At 35.8% G+C, this 20,292-nt stretch overlaps 1 protein-coding gene across 2 annotated transcripts in view; it reads right to left on the reverse strand.

Moving 5' to 3' along the window:
- AKAP6 (A-kinase anchoring protein 6) overlaps positions 1–20,292 on the reverse strand; it is a 236,655-nt gene that overhangs the window by 195,399 nt on the left and 20,964 nt on the right. For both annotated transcript variants that reach the window (XM_075030308.1, XM_075030307.1), the window contains exon 3: positions 552–803. In XM_075030308.1, the coding sequence (XP_074886409.1) occupies positions 552–803 (252 nt within the window). The remainder of the gene's footprint in view (positions 1–551; positions 804–20,292) is intronic.

The raw sequence follows: 20,292 nt of genomic DNA on the forward strand, positions 1-20,292 counted from the left end.
TCAGACAAAATGTGTGACTGTTTAGAGGCATATTGCAGAATTGCCACTCAAACAAATTAAAGTCCATCCTCTCTGCTATAAAGCAATATTGAATTAGTCTGGAAAGTTTTGGAAAACATTGTGTAAGCTTCATGTTTGTGTATGCAATAAGGGAAATGTCTTTGTTTTTCATTAAAGAATTCATTGCACATAAAAATTGAGGTTTGAATTGGATATGAACTTTAAATTCACAAGCGAACAGACCAAGGACTTTGGACCAGATGTACCTTTGTAAGTGTTTCCAATCCTTTAGGAAAAATATTTCAATCCGGAGAAAACATTGCTAGCCACTAGCATGATGCTTCTGAAAGTTGACCTTAAAGTACTTGCTTTAATTTGGTTCAATGAGAACACATATCAGCTGAAGACACTTAAAACATAAAATTAGCAACATATCTAGAAGACAACTAAGCCATCCTCAACATTGTCATCCTAGCAATTTTAGATGTGCAACAGGGATGAGGTGCTTCAAATACAGATTAAATTCTCAAAATTTAATTTAGTTACTATACCTCCTTAGTCTCTTCAGAAAACGCTTGCAGAATATCAGTCTGCCTGGTGTAGTTTCCATTGGCGTCTTGTAGTCCCTGGAGAATACGCTCCCTCAGAACCAGAACAGAAACACGTAGCTGGTGCCAGAGTAGTTGTACGGTGTGGATATCGACTATCACATTGACAGAGTAAGACAGAAGCTTCAGGGAAAACTCAGTCTCTAGTAAAGCATGAATTTGTTCAACATGATCAGATATATCTTCACAAATATCCTGTAATGGAAAAATAAAGTAGATATTTAGCTACAGGCATGGTCCTTCCATGGATCAGCCCTACTTTTAATCTACTTTTTATTAAATGCAGAATAGATTATTTCAGAGAGGAAAGATAATGTAATTAATACATCCAGGGTTCTCTATTTTTTTTTTTTATTTTTTTTTATTTATGGCAATGCTACAGCAACTGAACCAGCAGCTGTCCTGTTTGGCAGGACTGCTCAGTAAGTGCAGAGATAGCATACAATAAAGAAGGATGGCACAACAAGATCGTATGAACCAGAAGCAGAAAACCAACACTGTACAGTGACATCCTAGATGACAGCAATAGGAATGAAAGTGATAAGATTGCCACAAGCAGTCTCCTTCTCTGCTTCTCCCCCTCCCTGCTCCAGTTAAAATGCAAAGAATCTGATCAGTGCCATCATCAACAAAATTCTTTTGGACAGAATTTACCTTTTAATCTAGCCTCTATAGCCAAGTAGGGCAAAAGCCTGGGATAGACTCATTGTGGATAAACTATTCCTGAGATTTTGCTGATTGCTGTGATGAGAGGGTGCTAACTTTTGCATAGTCTTATTCTGGACTCGAAGACAAGATGGGTGGAGAAGGAGAAAGTGGGAACACAGAGAAGCTGTGAACAGTTGTGTTGAGAAAGCAGAAAAGAAAATGTAAGTTACCAGATTATAAAACTAAGATTTTGATGGGATGGTATCCTCTAAATTTAACAATTAATGTTCCAGATTTCTAAACTGTGCTGCATACAGTGTGAAATCTTTACAATCTAGTCTTAATTTTCTTTGTGAAAGGATAAGTCACAAGACTAAAGACTATTTAGGCATATACTATTGAGTGAACAACACCGTTTTCTAATAATTCTGTCTGAAAACTGTGTAAAAAGCATATTATAAACAAGTAAGGAAATGTGATTAAGATACTGAAAAAAAATTAGCACTGGATCCTAGAGGTTTTTTTCCCACATCTGTGGCACATATTTAGAAGTAACTTAGTAGCTTATTTAAATCCAACACATATCTTTTAAAAAAACATAAAGAAATTATTTTAATTCAAACCTTCAGAGATGTCTTTATTAGGTAAAGGGTAGTATATGCATAAAATCAATAAAAATGTGAAAAAACAAGATAATTTTGATTAATTTCAAATTTGCTATCAAAACAATTCAATCAGACAATTACAATGAAAACTTAGGTCTCTGATGATACTCTTGTGGTTCTTTACAGCAGTAGAATAACAAGAAAATCAGTAAGGGTGATTCTTTCTAAATTAATAATACATTGCAGTAATTTTTATCAGTTCAGATTTGACATCTTCAGTCTGAAAGTAAAGTCAAATTATTGAATATGTAATTATATGTATGTAACAAACAAATCACAGATAATTTTAGTACAACAGATAGCACAATATTAGCCCTTGAGAAACTATTATGGTTGAGTACTATTGGTAGTTACTCATTTTAATAAAGCACTGACAGCTAAATCAAGGTCCCCTGCAGGAGTAGCTCTCAGAAATGCCAGAGATGAGCACAAAACATTGGAGTTTCAAGCAGCAGAGTTTTGGGACTGCCTTGAGAGAATAGTAGCTCTCCCCTCTATCCTCAGTCCCTTTGTTGTGACAACCAGCATCTATATCTGCAAGTACAAAACACAGCCTCACCTGGCCCCATGTAGGGCTGCAAGTGCTCAGGGCTTCAAATATCCACACACTTCCAGGTGAGTAAATGGATGCTCTAGTTACCATATTAGTGTGCTAATCTAATTCTACAGATATACACAAATAAAGCTAAAACTCTCAGCAAAATCTTTTCCAAGTTTTGGAAAAGGTTATTATTATTTATTTATCCAACTACAACTGAAACTTGACTGAAAAGCATTGAACTGTCACTGTAGCCTTGTCTTTACTTTTATGGGAAAATAGAAAGGATTTTTTCTTTTCTGGTAAGTATGTTGACATTACATGATCTTTAGGGCTGTTGGTTTGGTTTGGTTTTTCTTCTCTTCCTATTAGATGAATATCTGACCGAACCATTCAGGAAGTCTGATTTCATTTGCAACAGGGCCAGGCATAGATTTAAAGTGATTTAACTGCCCTATTAATAGCTCCAGCTATTTAACGTCCATAAGTCCCGGGCAAATGTCTACAATGCATGCACAAGTTCAATATGTCCAGTTCAATATGCTGTGCAGTCCACCTGCACATGCACTCTAAGTCTGAAGACAGACAGGAGTGGACTGGATTCACTGTGTGCTTAAAGAGTGGTAGTGTCAATGCAACAGTCTTACTGAACATGCACGAACCACTTGTGTGATAACCAGTAGTTGATCAGCAGTCCCCAATATGTCAGACTCCGCATGCATGGCACACCGTTAGATATCAGTCTATTGGGTATTTCTTGGAAAAAATCTTAGGAGCCATAAGCTGACATTCCTTCATCACGTAACATCATTTTGGTGGGTGAATTCTGTTTCTGCTGAGTCTGTAGCCATTGTCAAAAGAATTGGATTTCATTTCACCACAGGCCAGGTTCCTAGATAAAATGGATTAGACCTGGGTTTGCAGGAAGTCTATCTTACATAAAATTTGGAAAAAAGAATTTAAGCCCTGTTGATATCCCCTTTCTTTGTTTTTTTAACTGTCACATGATGATAGGAAGGTGAAGGCTGCACAAAGGACAGAAGATTAGGCGTGTAAAGGCCCTTTATCAAGAGAACATGATTACGAAGAAATTATCACTTTTGGCATATAAATTGGCGTATAAAAATTGGCATATAAAAATTGGCATTTAAATTAATGCTGATTAGTCTTCAGCAGAAGAGCATTCATAAAGCTGCAGCCTATTTACTTGCATCTTTTCTTCACACTTGCCTGGCACAAAACAAGTACATTGAGAGGAAACAATATAATGTCAAATCCAGTTGGCATTATCTAGTACAACATTTTCTTACTACTGTACCTGATGTCTAGATTTACATATAATTCAGCAAAATGAAATAATTATATCTAGCACAGCTGTGAATTCAATAATTTTCTGTAACAATTAATGCAGTTCAAACATAGCACAAAAATGTCATGTTATGTAAGTTCCTGATTTTACTGAGGCTCAATGTCAAGACCTGATACAACATGGCCTCACTGTCCTCATTCTTCCTTACTCCTTGTAGGTGGTTCAGCATTAGATAGAGCAAAACCAGAACATTGTCTTGTGCCCTTTTTATGCTTTGTATTTATAAATAAAGAACAGCAGTATCACAACGTAGTACCTAAATGCTCTCATGAGTGCCAGTTGCTCTTACTAGAAGTGGCAGGTAGATAAAATAAACCATGTACTTTTAAGTAATAAGAAAACAGCATTTATCTGTTGGCATCTATTTCTAAATATGCATAGTTCCAGGTCAACAGCAACAATATACAGCCTACAAATATAAGCATGGAAATCCTTCCCCATTTTATTAGTACATAGTTTCACATCAGTAGCTATTATAGCCTGATTTTTAGAAACCACCATTTACAAAACAACTTCTTGTAATCATTAATCTCACACATCCACTAAGCATTTTTATTTTTACACAGTTTCATAGTTGTGTTAAGGTAAAGATTTTGTCATCCTCTCATGGGCTATCCTGTAGCACTGACTGTGGAATTTCTTAGGCTACAGGGGTTGTACCCATTTGGCTGCCAACTGCCCACTTCAGTCAGTCTTCCAGACAGCTGATCCTGCAATTTGCAGCTGCTGAATCCATCAGCCTGTTCATAGCCCTCAATGTCAACTAAAATAGCCTGAACTGCAAACACTGCAGTAGACAAAGTGCATAAACAAACCCTCAAGAGTCAATGAAAACTAAGCTTTGGTGTTGACTTTAAAAAAATATTTTTTTCTCTGCTCTTCAACATATTCTGTTAAGATGTACATGAAATTACTGAAAGATGAAATGTTGCAATATGTTGCTTTAGAGTTAATATCAGTGACAGAGAAGCTATACTGCAGATTTCTGTTCTTTGATTTTGCAGTAAAACCTCAGTAAGAAAAACAGATTGTCATTGAGTCTTATGACTGCTGTACATACAAAACAAAATCTATGATTTAAGAAAATGTCTATCTACTTCGTCTTTCTTTTGAGTGCATTTTAATCCATCAGAAGACAAAGATTCCAATCAGAACATACAAATTCTTCTCTTTAGAAAAAAATCTGAATACCTGCCAAAGAATTTTCAGATTCATTTTTTTAAATGTACTTGAAAATTATGAATTAAACTCACTCTCTGCACTGCCCTTTTATGCTTATATATAAAGAGCACAAAAGAGATGTTTTTTATTGCTAAACAAAAATTTGCAGCTTTCAGAAAGGTATTTTTCCTTTAAAATGCACTCTGACTTCTCAAAGAGAAATAGTTTTTCATCTCTACCTGTAAACAGTGTTATAATAAGGATAAAATTGTTCTTTTCTGGTTTGGATTATTGGTGAAACCTTAAGAGCAAATGCTACTCACTTTTTTCACAGCTGTTTTTAAGTAAACAATTAAGCCAAAGAAAATAACCATACATGAAACATCCAGAGTTTGACTAAGCAAAATCAACTGCTACGGAAAGCTCTAGACTCACTGCAAATCACAAGTTGTGAGAAAGTGAGTTGAAGTGCTAAAGTACTGTAGCTGGTATCTCTGTGGCATTCGGTGGCTAGGGGAAATGAATACATTTTACCAGGTCAAGAATGCAAAGTGCAGCAGTAAAACAGCTACCAGGAGGTCTCTAAGATCACTGACCCTGCCTTCTGCTGACACTGACAGCTTGGAAATATATTGGTCCTCAAAGTAAGCTTCTCCCCTCTCCCCTCATGACAATACGCATACTACTGATAGTAACTTTTTCTGGTGCATCATCCTTTTCTGCACCTTATTCCCTTTCCCAGCTTGGTTTTTATTTTGATTAATTTATTCTAAGTGAGCTACATTTTCATCATTGCAAAATTCCAGTAAGTAATCTCCATTTTACCTTTTGCTAAAATTCTCAGAAACTTGTTGGAATATGGGAAAGCTGTTAATTTGACAGAAGTGTTCTCCCTGCAGAAAAATATTTTGCTTTTTTTTTTTTTTTTCTTTGAGAGCGCCCTGCTTTCAAACAGATTTCTTCAATGGAAATTTTCAGGTGTTACAGGAGCCTAGCTGTCTTGACACGCTTGCAAGAAAGAATGATCCACTTTCTATTGTGCAAACATTGCTACTACAAAATTCTCAAAAAAGTTTTGAAAATAAATATCCAGTCTGGTGAAATCTAAGCAGGCATGTTTCTACTGTATTCTGTTATCTCAGGAATCAGTGAGTCACATTGTTATAACCCTGTACTCCAAAATAATGTGAAATAGATATCAAATCACCAGTTCTTTGACAGAATTGCTAAAATAGTAACAGTTTGTCTGGGATTGTAACAGACATGAAGCTGCTCTGTAATAATTTATTAGTAGTTTACATGACGTGTTTTATTTGGATGTTTCTTGTGCAAGTATATTGGTTGACTATCAATCTGCATGAAAAATGAGCAAGAAGAAAGGAAGAAGGGAATAAGATGTGATATCACTCGCTAAGCACTTCAGGCTAAGTAACAATGCCTGAAATGTTAATTGTGAAGCTCGTGTCTCAGGATTCCAGCAACTTGCATTTGTTTTGCCATATGGGCCATTGCTGGGGCCAAAAGATCAAACATACTGGGAAGAAGCAAAAGGATCCTTTTGTCAAGAAGCAGCACAGTTGCTGCTGGAAGCTATTCCAGTTCACTTCCAGGACCAGCTGCAGTGCCTTACAAACCTAGGCCAGGCTGTACCTTTTCTGCCTGAGGGGATGGCTGCAGAGAAGACAGACTGCTTTCAAATGTTGATTTCCCCTATGAAGTTTAATCAGTACTTTAATGTAAAAAGACTTTCTGGTCACAGCATTCACCACAGGCCAGATTCTTAAATGCAAGGCAGTATTTAGTCCACTCAGGAAGCTTCAGATAGCTGATGCACAAAAACACTCTACCATAAGGTCTGGGGTAGGATGGAACTAGAGAACCACAGGAGAAGTTATGGCAGTAAAATGAAGCACCTCAGAACTGTACTGTAAGAGTATCATGTAAACAAATGGGCTAGCCATTTCTGGGGTATTCCTGGCATCAGTAAAATTGATGCACTAATCTCATTTGTGTAAGAAACCACATATACGAACTGAATATGGCAACTAATTTGGTGTGGGAAATGATGTGACATCTGCAGCTCAGTGTTGCTTTCAGATTCCTGAACTTCCACTGGTTCCACTGTGTAATGTGCCTAAAGTTACGACCTGAAAACCCTCTGAAACCTTCAGAATAAGAAATATATTCTCGTACACCCCATAGTCTGGCAAGCCCACAATGTTCAGAGACTTTGCCCATGAAAGTTATCACTGTACAAGATTTCTTCAATGAGCAACCATACGACCTTTCATTTATCTTACTTTAAACATGTTAAAGCATACTAATTTTTATAAAGGCCTATCTTTCTAAATTTAAAATAATAGTGTGTAAAAAAATTTAAAACTTGATAGAAAAAGTCATATTTGTACTCACTGGAATCTGGTTTTGTACTGCACCCAGGAAGACAGTGTCACACAGGTACTCTAGAGCAGTTTTTCATGCAAGAAGGTAGATGGCACTGAACTGTGAACTACAGTAGCAGTTTTTGATTCTAGCTACTTCTGACAAAATGGGAAAAATACCAAAACCCAAATCCATATGAGAACCTAGTCAAGCAACTGGTAGTAGAGGCAAGTTTTGAAAAACAACAAGCATTTTTCAAATGCCTGTTCATTGGATTATGATAATGATATATATATATATTTATCTTGCACTGATCATTTAAGATCACAAAGAAATGAGAAAACATGATGAGGTAGCTTTATACTAAGGATACTCATCATGGATTATATATTCTTATCTACGGAAGTGGAAGAGTGAAGACTTATTAAAACATCCTTCAAATACTTATAAGATCTCTTCACACAACTATATACTTTTTCTGCAATAATGGAAGTATGTAGGACATATTTTGCAACCATCTAGATAACTACCTTTGCTTATTATTCTTTTACTCTCTTCACTCAGTACTTTCTTGCATTCTGTAAGCCATATATACTAAATGGAAGTTAAAGGCATCTCTAACAAGTTCAAATTACCACATGCAAATAAAAATTGAGGATGCAACTAGAAGGACGTTTTACTCATGGTGAACATATACACTATGCTGTAGCTAAAACAACCAGTTCCTGGTAGCCTGGCCACAACTATGCAGTTTTTTACCTCATTGTAGAGAGTAGGTAACTGGTTACGAGGAAACCCCTACTATAATTTCATGCAAGTCATATAAAAATTGAATGTGATAAAAAAATCGTCAGCTACGTGAAGAAGCAGAAAGAAGACCACTCCTATTATTTGATCAGAACTTTCATAATTTGTTCTACAATATAAAATAACTAACAGAATTCAATGCTAATGCATCAATAGTTCAGTAATTTTCCAGCAAAATGGTTATCCTTTTGAAAACAGTGAGTTTTCAAAGCTTTATGCAGCCAAACTATTACTCTGACAGCTCAGCTTTGAATATGTCCCACTCTTGTTCTTTCCTCATTTTTAGTTTGAAGAAGATTTGGAATTATTCTTGACATGGAACAAGGAAATTTCAAGAATTCTTTAAGTCTTCGCAGGGCTGTAGGTTCTTTGTTCTCTGAGTGCTGTTTTCTGATGACCCAATCTCTTTTTATTGTTTATACAAGAAAGTAGGTGCATTGCTCTTAAAAGATTTTTCAGCTTATAGACTTCTTCAGAAAGACTCTTGTTCTTACTAAGCTCAGTAGACTTAATTAGGGTCTTCGGTGGAGATCAGCTGCTCCTAAAGAGTTTAGATGAAAAAGAAAAATTTCTTGGAGGAAAAGAAGTTTCATTCTTGAAATAATGAAGTTTCAAATATCAAACAAAGTGCAACCCCACATAAATAGCACAATGTATTTTAGGCAGCAACAAACTACTGCAATGTAAGACGTCAAAATAAATAAATAAAGGGAACTGCAAGTTCACACAGGAGAAAAATTCAGCCCATCTGCATAGAGATGCAGAACACAAGAGAAAAATTTTAATCAAAATGTTTTGACTTGCTGAAGCCAAAAATGTTAACCTCATTCACTCTGACTAAAGCTTAGTGGCTATAATATAATTTGATGAAGGATAGTGAGACTCTTTACTCTCATATCAAATGCTCAATATGGTGACAATGCTCTCCTTTCCTTTCTGGAACAGGTCAGAAATGAAGAACTACCATCTGTGCCAACTTTTCTATAACGAAAATTGATAGCATGATAGGAAGTTTTCAAGATAAGTGGCTGTTTTATATCAGTGCAGCTAAGCCTTAAAGAGCTGCTGTGACATGTTTTTGAAGTTACTTTCCATCAGTCATTGTTGAGGACAGCAAAAAGGACACAAACTCTCTTGTTCTTTATTACCAGACTTTGCTTTATTAGCACTGTTGCTCCCTTTTGTGTTGTTCAATGAAAGCCAACATTTAATCCATGAATGCTTATGGGGATTTTTTTGCTTGGTTCAGAAACACGGAAAAGAAGCCTTATAGACTATCTTGCATGTGGCATGCTGTTCATGACCTTCCTGCCCTCTTTCCATAACGGCAAATTTTCAAGTCAGCTGGAAAGCTCTTGTAGATCCTCCAATGAGTTAGTAACAATTACAAAGCACTCCAAGCACGTGGAGGCACTTCCAGTGGTCTGAAACAGCTACCACCTACCCAGCGTACCAGGAGGCCTGTTCCACACCGGATATCCCTCACTATCTCTTATAAGAGTCAGGAATAAGAGTCAGGATTAGAACATATATCAGTGCTAGTTTAAAAAAAACAAAAAAAAAAACCCAAAAAACCACAAACCACACAGCGAAGTTTGCTATATCCAGGAAGAACAATTTGAAAGATTGGTAGAAAGCCATTTTACGAACTTAAAGTCCTAAGTGAATGAAGAAATAAAAGAGCAATTTTTAGAAAAATTTTAAGAAGTTAGAAGGTTGAATCTTAAAGACATCTAAAATGTACAAGATTTTTAGTCTAATTTCACTTCTGAAAAGGCATATGGAATTTCTTGTTTTAATTATGGAAAGAGCTCTTCTAGCAGGCAAATCAAACCCCTTATTATGATTCCTAATTAGACAATATGTTAGAAATCGATCCTAATTAGTGATAGGTACAATGTAGCTCACAGAGAATGTTCCTTTTTCTTTGGCCTTAAATGTAATAAAGACAAAACTAAAAAAACCCCTAATTTACATCCACAGAAGGAAGAATACAGTAGGGGTTTTTGCAGGTTTTTCTGAGAAGGAATATAATGGAAACTAAATTGGAAACCAGGAATTATGGGATTGGCATGACATCTAAAGCTAACTGAACCATTCAAACTAATTGGCTTTTGGCAAGTATCAAAACGCTTACATGAAACTTTGCATATAAAAACAATTAACTTATGTTATCTAGTAGTTTGTACTATCTGATTATTTCCAAATCTCACTGTCATCCTACAGGTGGCTTTTCATTAATTTAGCTGTATATTTAAAGGTTTGTGTACAGTATCTTCTTTTCAAACAAAATCATGACCATAATATCCTTGATTTTTTTGATTTAGCTGTAAAGAGGATACTGTATAAATAGCAAATGATCAAAACTCAGATTTTACACCATATCTGCAGTACTTTAATCTCTAATACTTCTAACATAATCTAGTAAAAATTGCCATACCAAATAGACACAATGAAGCACTTCTTTCCAATTAAATTGGCTCTAAGGAACCTAAAATTCAGTGTCATTAATAATAGATGCTTGTTCTGGATGCTTATGATTGAGAGTGCCAGACGTTAGCATTTTCATACTGTATTTAGAACTAAATATTTAATTTTAAAACTAGACATAATATTATAGACAGTACTACTCAAATACACTGTAATTGTAATCTAGAAACATGTTATGAGACTGTAGAGCATATTCCAACAGCATATTCATATATAGCATATTCCAATGTGACAGTTCTGAGAAGTCAGCTTGTGCTCTGGCAGGATAATTCTCCTAATAGTGCTGGTTTTAGCTTTACAAGAGAACTTTTCCAGTGTAAAGCACTGACTGACTTAATGGCTGTTAAGATGTTGATGCTGCTTGAGAGAGTACTCGTGCACTACACAGTAGGACTGAAGTGCCTTGAAAGAAGCAGGAAATGAGCAGTGCTTATTTAAATATTTATTCATTTATATATACACATATGTATATATAGGCAAATATATTTATTACACGTTGCTAACTAGAATAAGATCCTTGATTTATAAAGCACTTCATAGTCGGTGTCTTTCACATCTTTAAGCAAGCAAGACAGCATGATCTGTGGTTTTGCTTGAGATAAATTGTTTCTTATGCTGACAGAGAAAAGAATGGTTTTATTTATGAACAGCATTGCATTTCTTTATATGACATTTTATTTTCTAGCTATACAGAGATAAGTTATAAATTTTCTTTGTCTAGATTGTAGCTTTCAATGATGAGTGTAACTCTTACCACTGTGCAGGCACAGTAAGAAAAAGAAAGGCTGTTGCCATGCCCGGGCTTGTAAAGTAACCCTTTGAAATTCAATAGCTGAACTTGTCCGTGTGGAAGTTAATGAGCCTAAGTGGCTTCAAGCTTCAAATGCATATTTGTGTATTTTATTCACTTGTAAATATTTTTATTTCCTGCAAAAATAGTCATCATCAATTTAGCCTCGAATTGAATCCCACATTTACACAAAGTCAAATCTTTCATCTTCCTCATAAAAAGAGTCACAAGAAATGGCATAAGATCCCTGGATTGTAGCATGCTGAAGTATAGACAGGGAAGAAAGAAAGGTAAGAAGCACATCAAATTGCAAGTGTTCATATTTCCATATTCTTCTTGGAACAGCTGAGCTGGCTTTGCAGAGACCTAGCTTTGCTCACAAGCTTTTCTCTGCGATGAAGTGGCTGTACTGCTGCTAGACTGGATGTGACCCTGGAAATACAGTAACTGTACTCCCATGGTGTCACACTTGAGCTAACATCCCTGCCAAAGCCTGACTCACTCTGCCTAGCAGAGGTAGCTGGACTAAGTCTCCACCTCTTGCACAGGTAATATAAAATACCCATGGACAATGAGGGACTGACTGCACTACTGTATGACAATCTTGGAAAGAAAAACACTTGCAGCAGCCCTGACCACAAAACCATGATTTCTAGTCCGGAACTGATAACAAGAAACACCCCCTGCCCATACACCCCAAAAGCCTACATTCTTAGGGGATTCTGTAACTTTTATATTTTCAACATATTTCAACTGTACAATATATTTCTATGCAGGTTATCTTCCACCAAAACAGGAAAACCATTAAGCTGTAGAAAAAGCAAAAACTGCAACTGTTTCCTCTTTCTTGACAAGCCACAGTAAGATATCAGCTGATCCTGGCATAATAACTGGCAAGTTTGAGTAAAATGGAAAGAGTATTGGTATTTTTAAAAAATCTTTTTATTTTTATCACACTCTTAAATATTGAGGTCTTTTTGCGGAGACTTTTTCAGCACTTCATCAAGAGTTTTGTGAGAAACTGAGTCACACTGAGCCAACAGGAAACTTGGTCAGCTGAGAAATTGTTGAAACAGTATTGATAACAGCAAGTCTGTCAAATCTAATATATATCCCCTCTACATCCATTCTCTTAAAATTCTAGCACTGCCTATAATTCAATACCCTGCCCTCCAAAAATACATTAACCAAACACTAATATGTTAAGTAGAACATTATGACTCCCCTTACCCATTACTATAAATTAACTTCCAGCAAGAAGACGTCCTAAAACCCATACTGTCTGTTTAGCTCTCTTAATAAAGGGCTGGAAGAGGCCATAGTTCATAACAAATAGAGCAGTCTCTCACTCTGAGACTGAAGCATGACCATGAAGGATGACAAAATTGCTCATTGTAATGACCCTTTCCCAAAACATTAGCCATACCTTCTTCTGAAGCTTAGTGTGAAGAATTTCTAAAATCTACCATTACTGTTTATATTTCACTATGTCTTTTAGAATTTCAAATGGGATTAGGAGTATCAAAATAATACAAAAATCTCTCCTGAACATATTTTCAAGTTGAATTTATAGAAAATAGATTATGAAAACTCTGTTTTGCAGCCTTAAAATAAAATTCAGGTAATAATCAAAACCGAACTTGAATTTATTTTTTCTGATTTTGTCTCTGAGGTGAGCACACTGCAAAAACAAAGTAAACCAGCAAAAACATTAATTTCTGAGAAAGTTCCTTCGCTTATCAGTACAGGCAATAGATATGGGAAAAGCAAATACTATACCAGCTAAGTTTATCTCTAGCTCATTCAAGGCAATCACATGCACATTAAATGCAAAACCTACTTGCAGAAGAAACTATCAACTCAGATGAAATGCAGAAGAAAATGTCACTACAGATGTGACAACAAGTGAAACGTAAATAGAGACAGAGGGATTGAGAAAACAAATAAAAAAAAGAAACCCCTGATTGGCAAAGACTGTGAGCAATAGCAAGCAGTTTTCACACAGGGAGACTGCTCTGCAGCATGAACCCAAGAGTGCTGAATGGGGATAAACAGCTGATTCACTTCAAAATCACACTCTCAACCCAAACTAAAACAGTAATATAGACATACCCATGGAAGAGCAAAAAGATCTTTCTAGTTCTTCTTATATAGAGCAGAGAGAATTCAGACTCCTAATTTACTGATACATTTCAGTATCTGAAACAGCATTCAGAAAAGGATAAGAAATGAAGCAATAATATTTATGTAATAAGCACCTACAACGCTTAGTCTAGTGCTAAGCTTGTATAACTGTAGCAGAATTTCCCACTCCTTGGTGCTTCTGAGCTTTAAATGAAACTTTCACGAATAGCACTTGGGAGAAGAATACAGCAACGACTGCCATTAGAGAGATGAAGGTCCTAACTTGCTTAGCCAGCAAAGTCTAAATAAGAGCAATTGGCCAATGATGCATGGGCAGCTGAACAGCAAAAGTAAAAACCTTTTAAAAGTCAATGAGAAATTCCTACCCAAACAGCAGATGTAACTGCTGCCATAATCTATGGCTGATTTCCCATTCTTCTGGCACCTTGTACAAACTATACGTCAGTCAACAGTTTTCCATCCAGTGCCAACTTTCGCTTCAGGGAAGTCAAAAGGCTTTATCGTCTTAATCCAATGCAAATCTTTGAAGAAAACAGTCTTGGCTAACCAAAAATTCCTGAACTTTTCCTGTAGATACAATTTCAAAAGAATGAATAATTTTGCAGAGAGAACAGACACTTTTGAGCAGTCTGAGCATATTCCTCAGGACATGGCACACACACAACTTTGTGAGCTGAGAACAAAAATAAAACAAAGGGCTTTTGGAAAGGGTACAGCTCTCAGAATATTTTTAAAGTGGTCTCCTAAACTAATGCAACTGTGATAAATATCAGAGTGTTCATGTAACATTCAGTCTCACTATGAAGAGCTGCAGAATTTATTAAGTTTCTGATAAAGATAGTAAAATCTAGATATAATGATGAAGTTCCATGTTTTCTATTACTTACATTATTTTCAGCCTGTTGGTTTCCTGAGCCTTTACTAAACACATGTCTTCACAATATAGGTCAAAGTTTTAGCCAAAGTAATGTAATTATAGTCTTACAGTGTCTATTTCTAATTATACTGTCCCCTATAAAAAGTTAGCTCAGTAATGTCTCAGGGAATAGAAAAGATTGAGCATTAAGTTTCACCTCAATAGACACAAAAAAAGCTATAATCTCCCTATCGAAACATGGGACTAAGAGCTTTACACATGACAAACATCTTTTTTACCTTCAGAAAGATTTAAATTGCTTAAGCCTAAGACTGTGGTTGTAGAAACTTTACATTACATAGAATAGGGAGTGAAAGAAACTGAACAAGCTTTTCCTCAATATTCAGAAATCTACATCCACAGGGAAAAAGATCTTTCAATTTTGCAAGTTAGATTTACAGTGCACAGGAAATGCAATGTATTATTTCAAACTAAACACATTTAGGTCATGCAATAATTCTAAAGAAGTTGAAAACCATCTGATTAAAAAAAAAGTATTTGCTTTTATTGATAAAAAAATTTGAAAGCACTGATAATTTATTGCTTCAAACATTTCTAGTGGTTTGTAAAATATTTCACTTTAATGGTGTCTTACCTCATTTATACTGGAAGGAGAGTTTTCGGGTATCAGCTTTGCAAAAAAAAAGACTGTCCCATTTCCTTTCCTCAGCTAAAGGAGTTACATGCAACCAGCAATTCAGAAAATAAGTGTCTGTTTAAAAGACACACAAGTAAGCCATAGATGATCTGTAACCCAATCCATCTTCAGTGCAGAGCCAACAGCTTTTGTTTTGCATGAAATATAGCAAATAGTCTGTTGCCTCTACCTGTGTTATTGTGCAGATCAAGTTTAGGCCTGTCTGCTCTTCCCTTGCGCGTTCTGAGCTACAGTAGTGATTTCTCAGCATTCAGATCTGCTGTATGGCGGCTAACTGAAACTTCAGCCAACACTTGTAGACTTGCAATTAGCAAGGTTATTTTAAGCCCTGACCTAAGTCCCAACAGAATGTTTATGGCATTATGACAGGAAGGAATCTAGTATAATATCGGTCACTTGGTAACCCTGTAAAGCTGATCTCAGAGAGGAGAGACCCTCTAATTCACAGCATAAAAGTAAATATCTGACCCCCAATTTGCTTTGATTTTCATTTTTAAGCTTCGAATGGAATGGAAATATTTACTGGGTTAATATTAGGAAGCTTAGAATTTATTTTAGGACTTGGTAGATCATATGCTTGGAACAAATGTATTAATAGGAAGTTATGACTTCCCCAGTGGAGTGATTCATCACTTACAAAACAGCGACTGTTACTTTTGTAATGTTCACGTTCATAATAATTATCTATTACATTCTGAATGGGAGGAGAAAATCACTTACAGAGTTGAACTTATTACAGCTGGACTCTATAACAATATCCTTTAGTTTCTCCTTGGTTATCTTGAAAAGGGCTCCCTCTTCTGTACAGGCCTTTGGTAACCCTCTTTTGCCCTGGATTCCTTCTGAATTCTCTGGCTGTCTAACTATTTCAAAGTCATGTCAAAAGGCTCAGTCATACCTCCACACCCTCATTCGTTGTTCAGTCTCATGCCTCCCCCTCTCTTTCTTTTTTTTTTTTGTTCGTGGATCAGCTTTCTTGTTCCCACCCATCCTCATACTTCCAATAGTGGCAAATCTAACCTCACAGATGGAACCACGACAAACAGCTCCTCTGACTGCCCCAGATTAGAGCTATAACGGTCAGCCAGCTTGTGTGTGTGCACACACAAGACAAGATTTTCTGAAAGCTCCGCAATCAGATAAACTATTAATAGAGAGAGATTTTTTTTTTTTTTAAGAGAGAGTAAAGGGGCAGGGTGGGATGGGAGAGAACAAAACAAAACCAACCAAAAATCCCCACCAAGAAAAGTTATTGCTTCTGCAAATCTTTTAGTAACTTCTACACATCACTAATCACAATGAAACTGCTCCCTTGATTTTGTAGCAAAATTTACCTGAGACAAAATGTACTTTTGAGAATTAAGAATATTGAGAAAGCAATGGTGAAAACACAAACTCATTTTGTCCTCATTTAAAAATGTCAAATGTATCTTGAGTTACATGCAAATTTGAGATGACTTTCAAAACAATTGGCAACACTCTGACTGTTAGAGGTATCCCAAACAGAAGAATTTAAAATACGATATAGGCACCAGGCAGAGTCTTCAAATATATCAGAAGATCAAGAGCTACACCATTTATATACCTTCCAGATGTTCAACACTCAGAAGGATACTGTAGTCACCACAAATAGTACCTCAACACATACACACTTCTGAACTCTGAGTGTAAGGACAGAAACATTACTGTCATGGATACACAACTACCTTTTTTTCAGAAGAATACCTTTATAAGAGAAGATTTGTTACGAAATATCATAACCTAACTATTTGAAGACATCAGGAATACATTGGCTTGTAATGCAGGATAGCCTCAGCTATCAAAAACTCTAAGGAAGTTAATAAAAAAGATTTTTCCTCCCTCGGACATCCTCTTTTTTAAAACCTGGGAATCACAAAATCTCTATTTAAATAGATGTGCTTTCCACTTTAGATCAATTCCTGAACATAGAAATAGGTTGACTTCTGTAGAAATTTTTTAAAAATAGGGTAAATATTTGATTCCAAAATGGCAGGAAAAATACTAGTAAGGCAAATGTTTGGTTTCAGTGCTTAGTAAAAAAGCAGATTAGAACTACTGACTTCAGAGTAGAGGGGAGAAAAATTTGACTGAAGCAGCATTCCAGGTTTGGCCACAGTTGCTTGCTCTGTGCTCAAAGGTTATATCCTACACTGCATTACCTGGTTTTACTCAAGTTGTTCAAAACAGTGTTATATGAAGCTCTCTAGCCAAATTTTTAAAAAATCATAGCTCAAAATTATTTCTAATTATTTCAGTTGCAAATTATTTCAGTTCCAGTTTCAAATAATTCTGCTTCAGCAATTTTATATCTTTCATAGGAAAAAATAAGAGTTTTCATCAAGTGCTAGTACTTAAATAGGTAGATACATAGGCTACAGTAGGTTTATATTCTTTTTACAATATGAAGTAGATTTCCCAAGGTTAATTAAACCCTTTATTTAATTTATATGCAGCAGTGACATGATACCTTGAGATGCTATGAATCTGCAAGGGCTCCCTCTGTTTTGGTGCTTAACTTGTAAAATGCTGAGAAAGTATAACTGAGGATCAGTGGCTCAGTTCTCTCTTTGAAACTTGATTCATACCTGCCTAATAGCAGGAAATCCATTTCCTGTTGAATACCAGGTAACTGCAAGAAACACATCTCAGCATGTTGTTTGCATTACTAGCTGGTGTTTTGCTTGCTGATTGCACTCCCTGTTCCAGGAGGGAGCTATAGATGAGTCAAGTTGGGTGAGAAAGGCATGTACTCTACTGAGGAATTGGAAATGGACTACCATCTTAATCAGAAAAGCTTTAAAGATCATCGATAAATCCATGGTGAAAGAAATAGAAGCAGAAGAATATATGAGCTGACTTTTTAATAAACAAGCACTACATAGTAGGAGGATAATTCAGCAGAGCTGGATGGTTTCAACATAAATGTTCTGAAAGATCTTTATTGCTAGTAGCTCTGCACAACAGAGCACATTTCCGGCAAATTATTCTGGAGATGTGAAAGAAAGAAGGCAGTCAGGAAAACAACTTGGGGTAGAATTAATAAGTGAGTCATATGTTTGCCTTGAAATGCAAATACTTTTAGAAGGGTTAGGTAAAATGCAAACATTCAGTGAAGTGACACCAGTGATCAGCTTCATCACTTGTGGCTTGACTTATACACTCTAAATAGAATTAATGGGTGGGTTTTTTTTATTTTTTAATAACGAGGGTTTGGGGGGTTTTAGTAAAAAAATATCAGAAATAAGATATGAAAGGCTTCTCATTTCAAACTTATAACATCACTGTAACTCTTTTCAATGGTATATTGTTTGTGGTTTAATTCCTATGTTTTTTCCCTTGTGCTATCTTTACCAACCAAACAGCCTACTTAATTGATATTACAAACTCCCATTTTTTATATAATAGACTAAGAATGCAGCCCTCATCTGCAACCAGCCTGATCTTCTATGAGCTTGACAAACAGAGCTGGATAACACTAGTTAAGCTAGTTTCAAGTTTTCCAGTTAAATAAATCTTCACTGGAAAAAAAAAATCTATTAATTTAAATGAAAAATTTGCAAAGAAATTTGTGTACAATTTGGCTGGAAAGGTTTCTCAAAGCAGAATAGGCTTTCTCTCCATGATATCCAGTTTGTATAAGTGACTCAATGTACCTGATTAAAAAAACCCTGGTTTCTAGCCTATTATGTTTCTGTGGTTCTCAAGTGGGATGCAAGTGACTACAATTCCAATCTCTTTTCTCTTTGCTATTTACTAATTCACACAAGCATAGCTATGCATGGAGTACATCAAAAACTTACGCACAATAATTCAAGAAGGGTATCAGGACAAGTGTGGGATGCATGATATTACGTTGTTCTGCAACTTTTCAGGTAAAATTCAGTTTGGGGGTTTGAAGATAACAGAATAGGATGGGTTTATTCTCCTACAGGTAGTATAACCAGTCCAAATACAAGAGTGGGAATGTTCAAACTGAAGTTTCAACTAACTGATATTTTCATAATCTGCCCTAAAATTTTCCCTAAACACTGCCCTAAGTCACTATAAATAGAAAAGGAAAACACATTCGTTAGAATCAACAAATAGATCAAAAGCAAAACAGATGAATTCTAACACGACCGTTTTTGCAGTCTGTGTATCACCGTAATTTAATTTAAAAAAATGAAGTTTAACAGCAAAGCTGTCCCAAGTGCTGGTGCCACTGCCTGTATTTAGATTTATTTAATGTCTTCAGAAAAGCTATGTGAAGAAATGCACCTATGCGAGGCACAGAGAAGTAGTATAGATATTAACCTCTCCTTTTGATAAAGAAAACATCAATGAATAACGCCTTTGGCATTTTCAGTATTGGCATTTAAACTGGGAATCGCTGAGAATATTTTTTTTCACTGCATACCCATTATGTATCCCTTTGTCACAGCATATCTTCCATTTGCACACAGCAGAGACTGAAGGTTTAATCTGTTCCTCCCTACATTTTCAAACTCTTTTTTCAGAAAATAAGGAATTAAACGGGACTGCTTGGAGTGCACAAGTGTTGGCTTCCTATGTATTCTAGCAAACAAGTACACCAAAAACAGATAAAGCTGCAGATTTCACTCACACTGATCAAGCTTAGTATCTTGTTAAAAAAATCCTCAATGCGTTACCATTACAAAGTATGAGTTGACATAATCAGAGATATATATTGTAATTGAAAGCCTCTAAGTAGAGCCAGACTTGTCTGTTATAACATTTCATCATCCTCCTGAAAAACCAAAAGCTGAGTAAGGCTACTGCAGAGGAATTCTTTTTCTAAACTGCATTTCTAATATTTCATAGAGAATAAATAGCTAGACAAATGACAGTTTTAGCTTTTGCCCTGAAGGATTTAATCATGCAAAACTCTAAACACGGTCTTTCCTAGGAAATGAAAGGCTGGTTAAAACTGGTTTTCCTTCTCCTATTCCAAGTGACTGATTGTCACATTCCAGACATTTCTAGGCAATGGGATTACATCATTCAATTTTTTTTAATGGAAACAGCTGTTACATCCAATATTCATGACCTTTAAGTTTTCAATATGAAGTTATTCAGCTGTTCTTTCAGTCCATC

Source organism: Buteo buteo, chromosome 6 (genome assembly GCF_964188355.1).
Source record: "Buteo buteo chromosome 6, bButBut1.hap1.1, whole genome shotgun sequence".
In the NCBI taxonomy this organism is placed as follows: domain Eukaryota; kingdom Metazoa; phylum Chordata; class Aves; order Accipitriformes; family Accipitridae; genus Buteo; species Buteo buteo.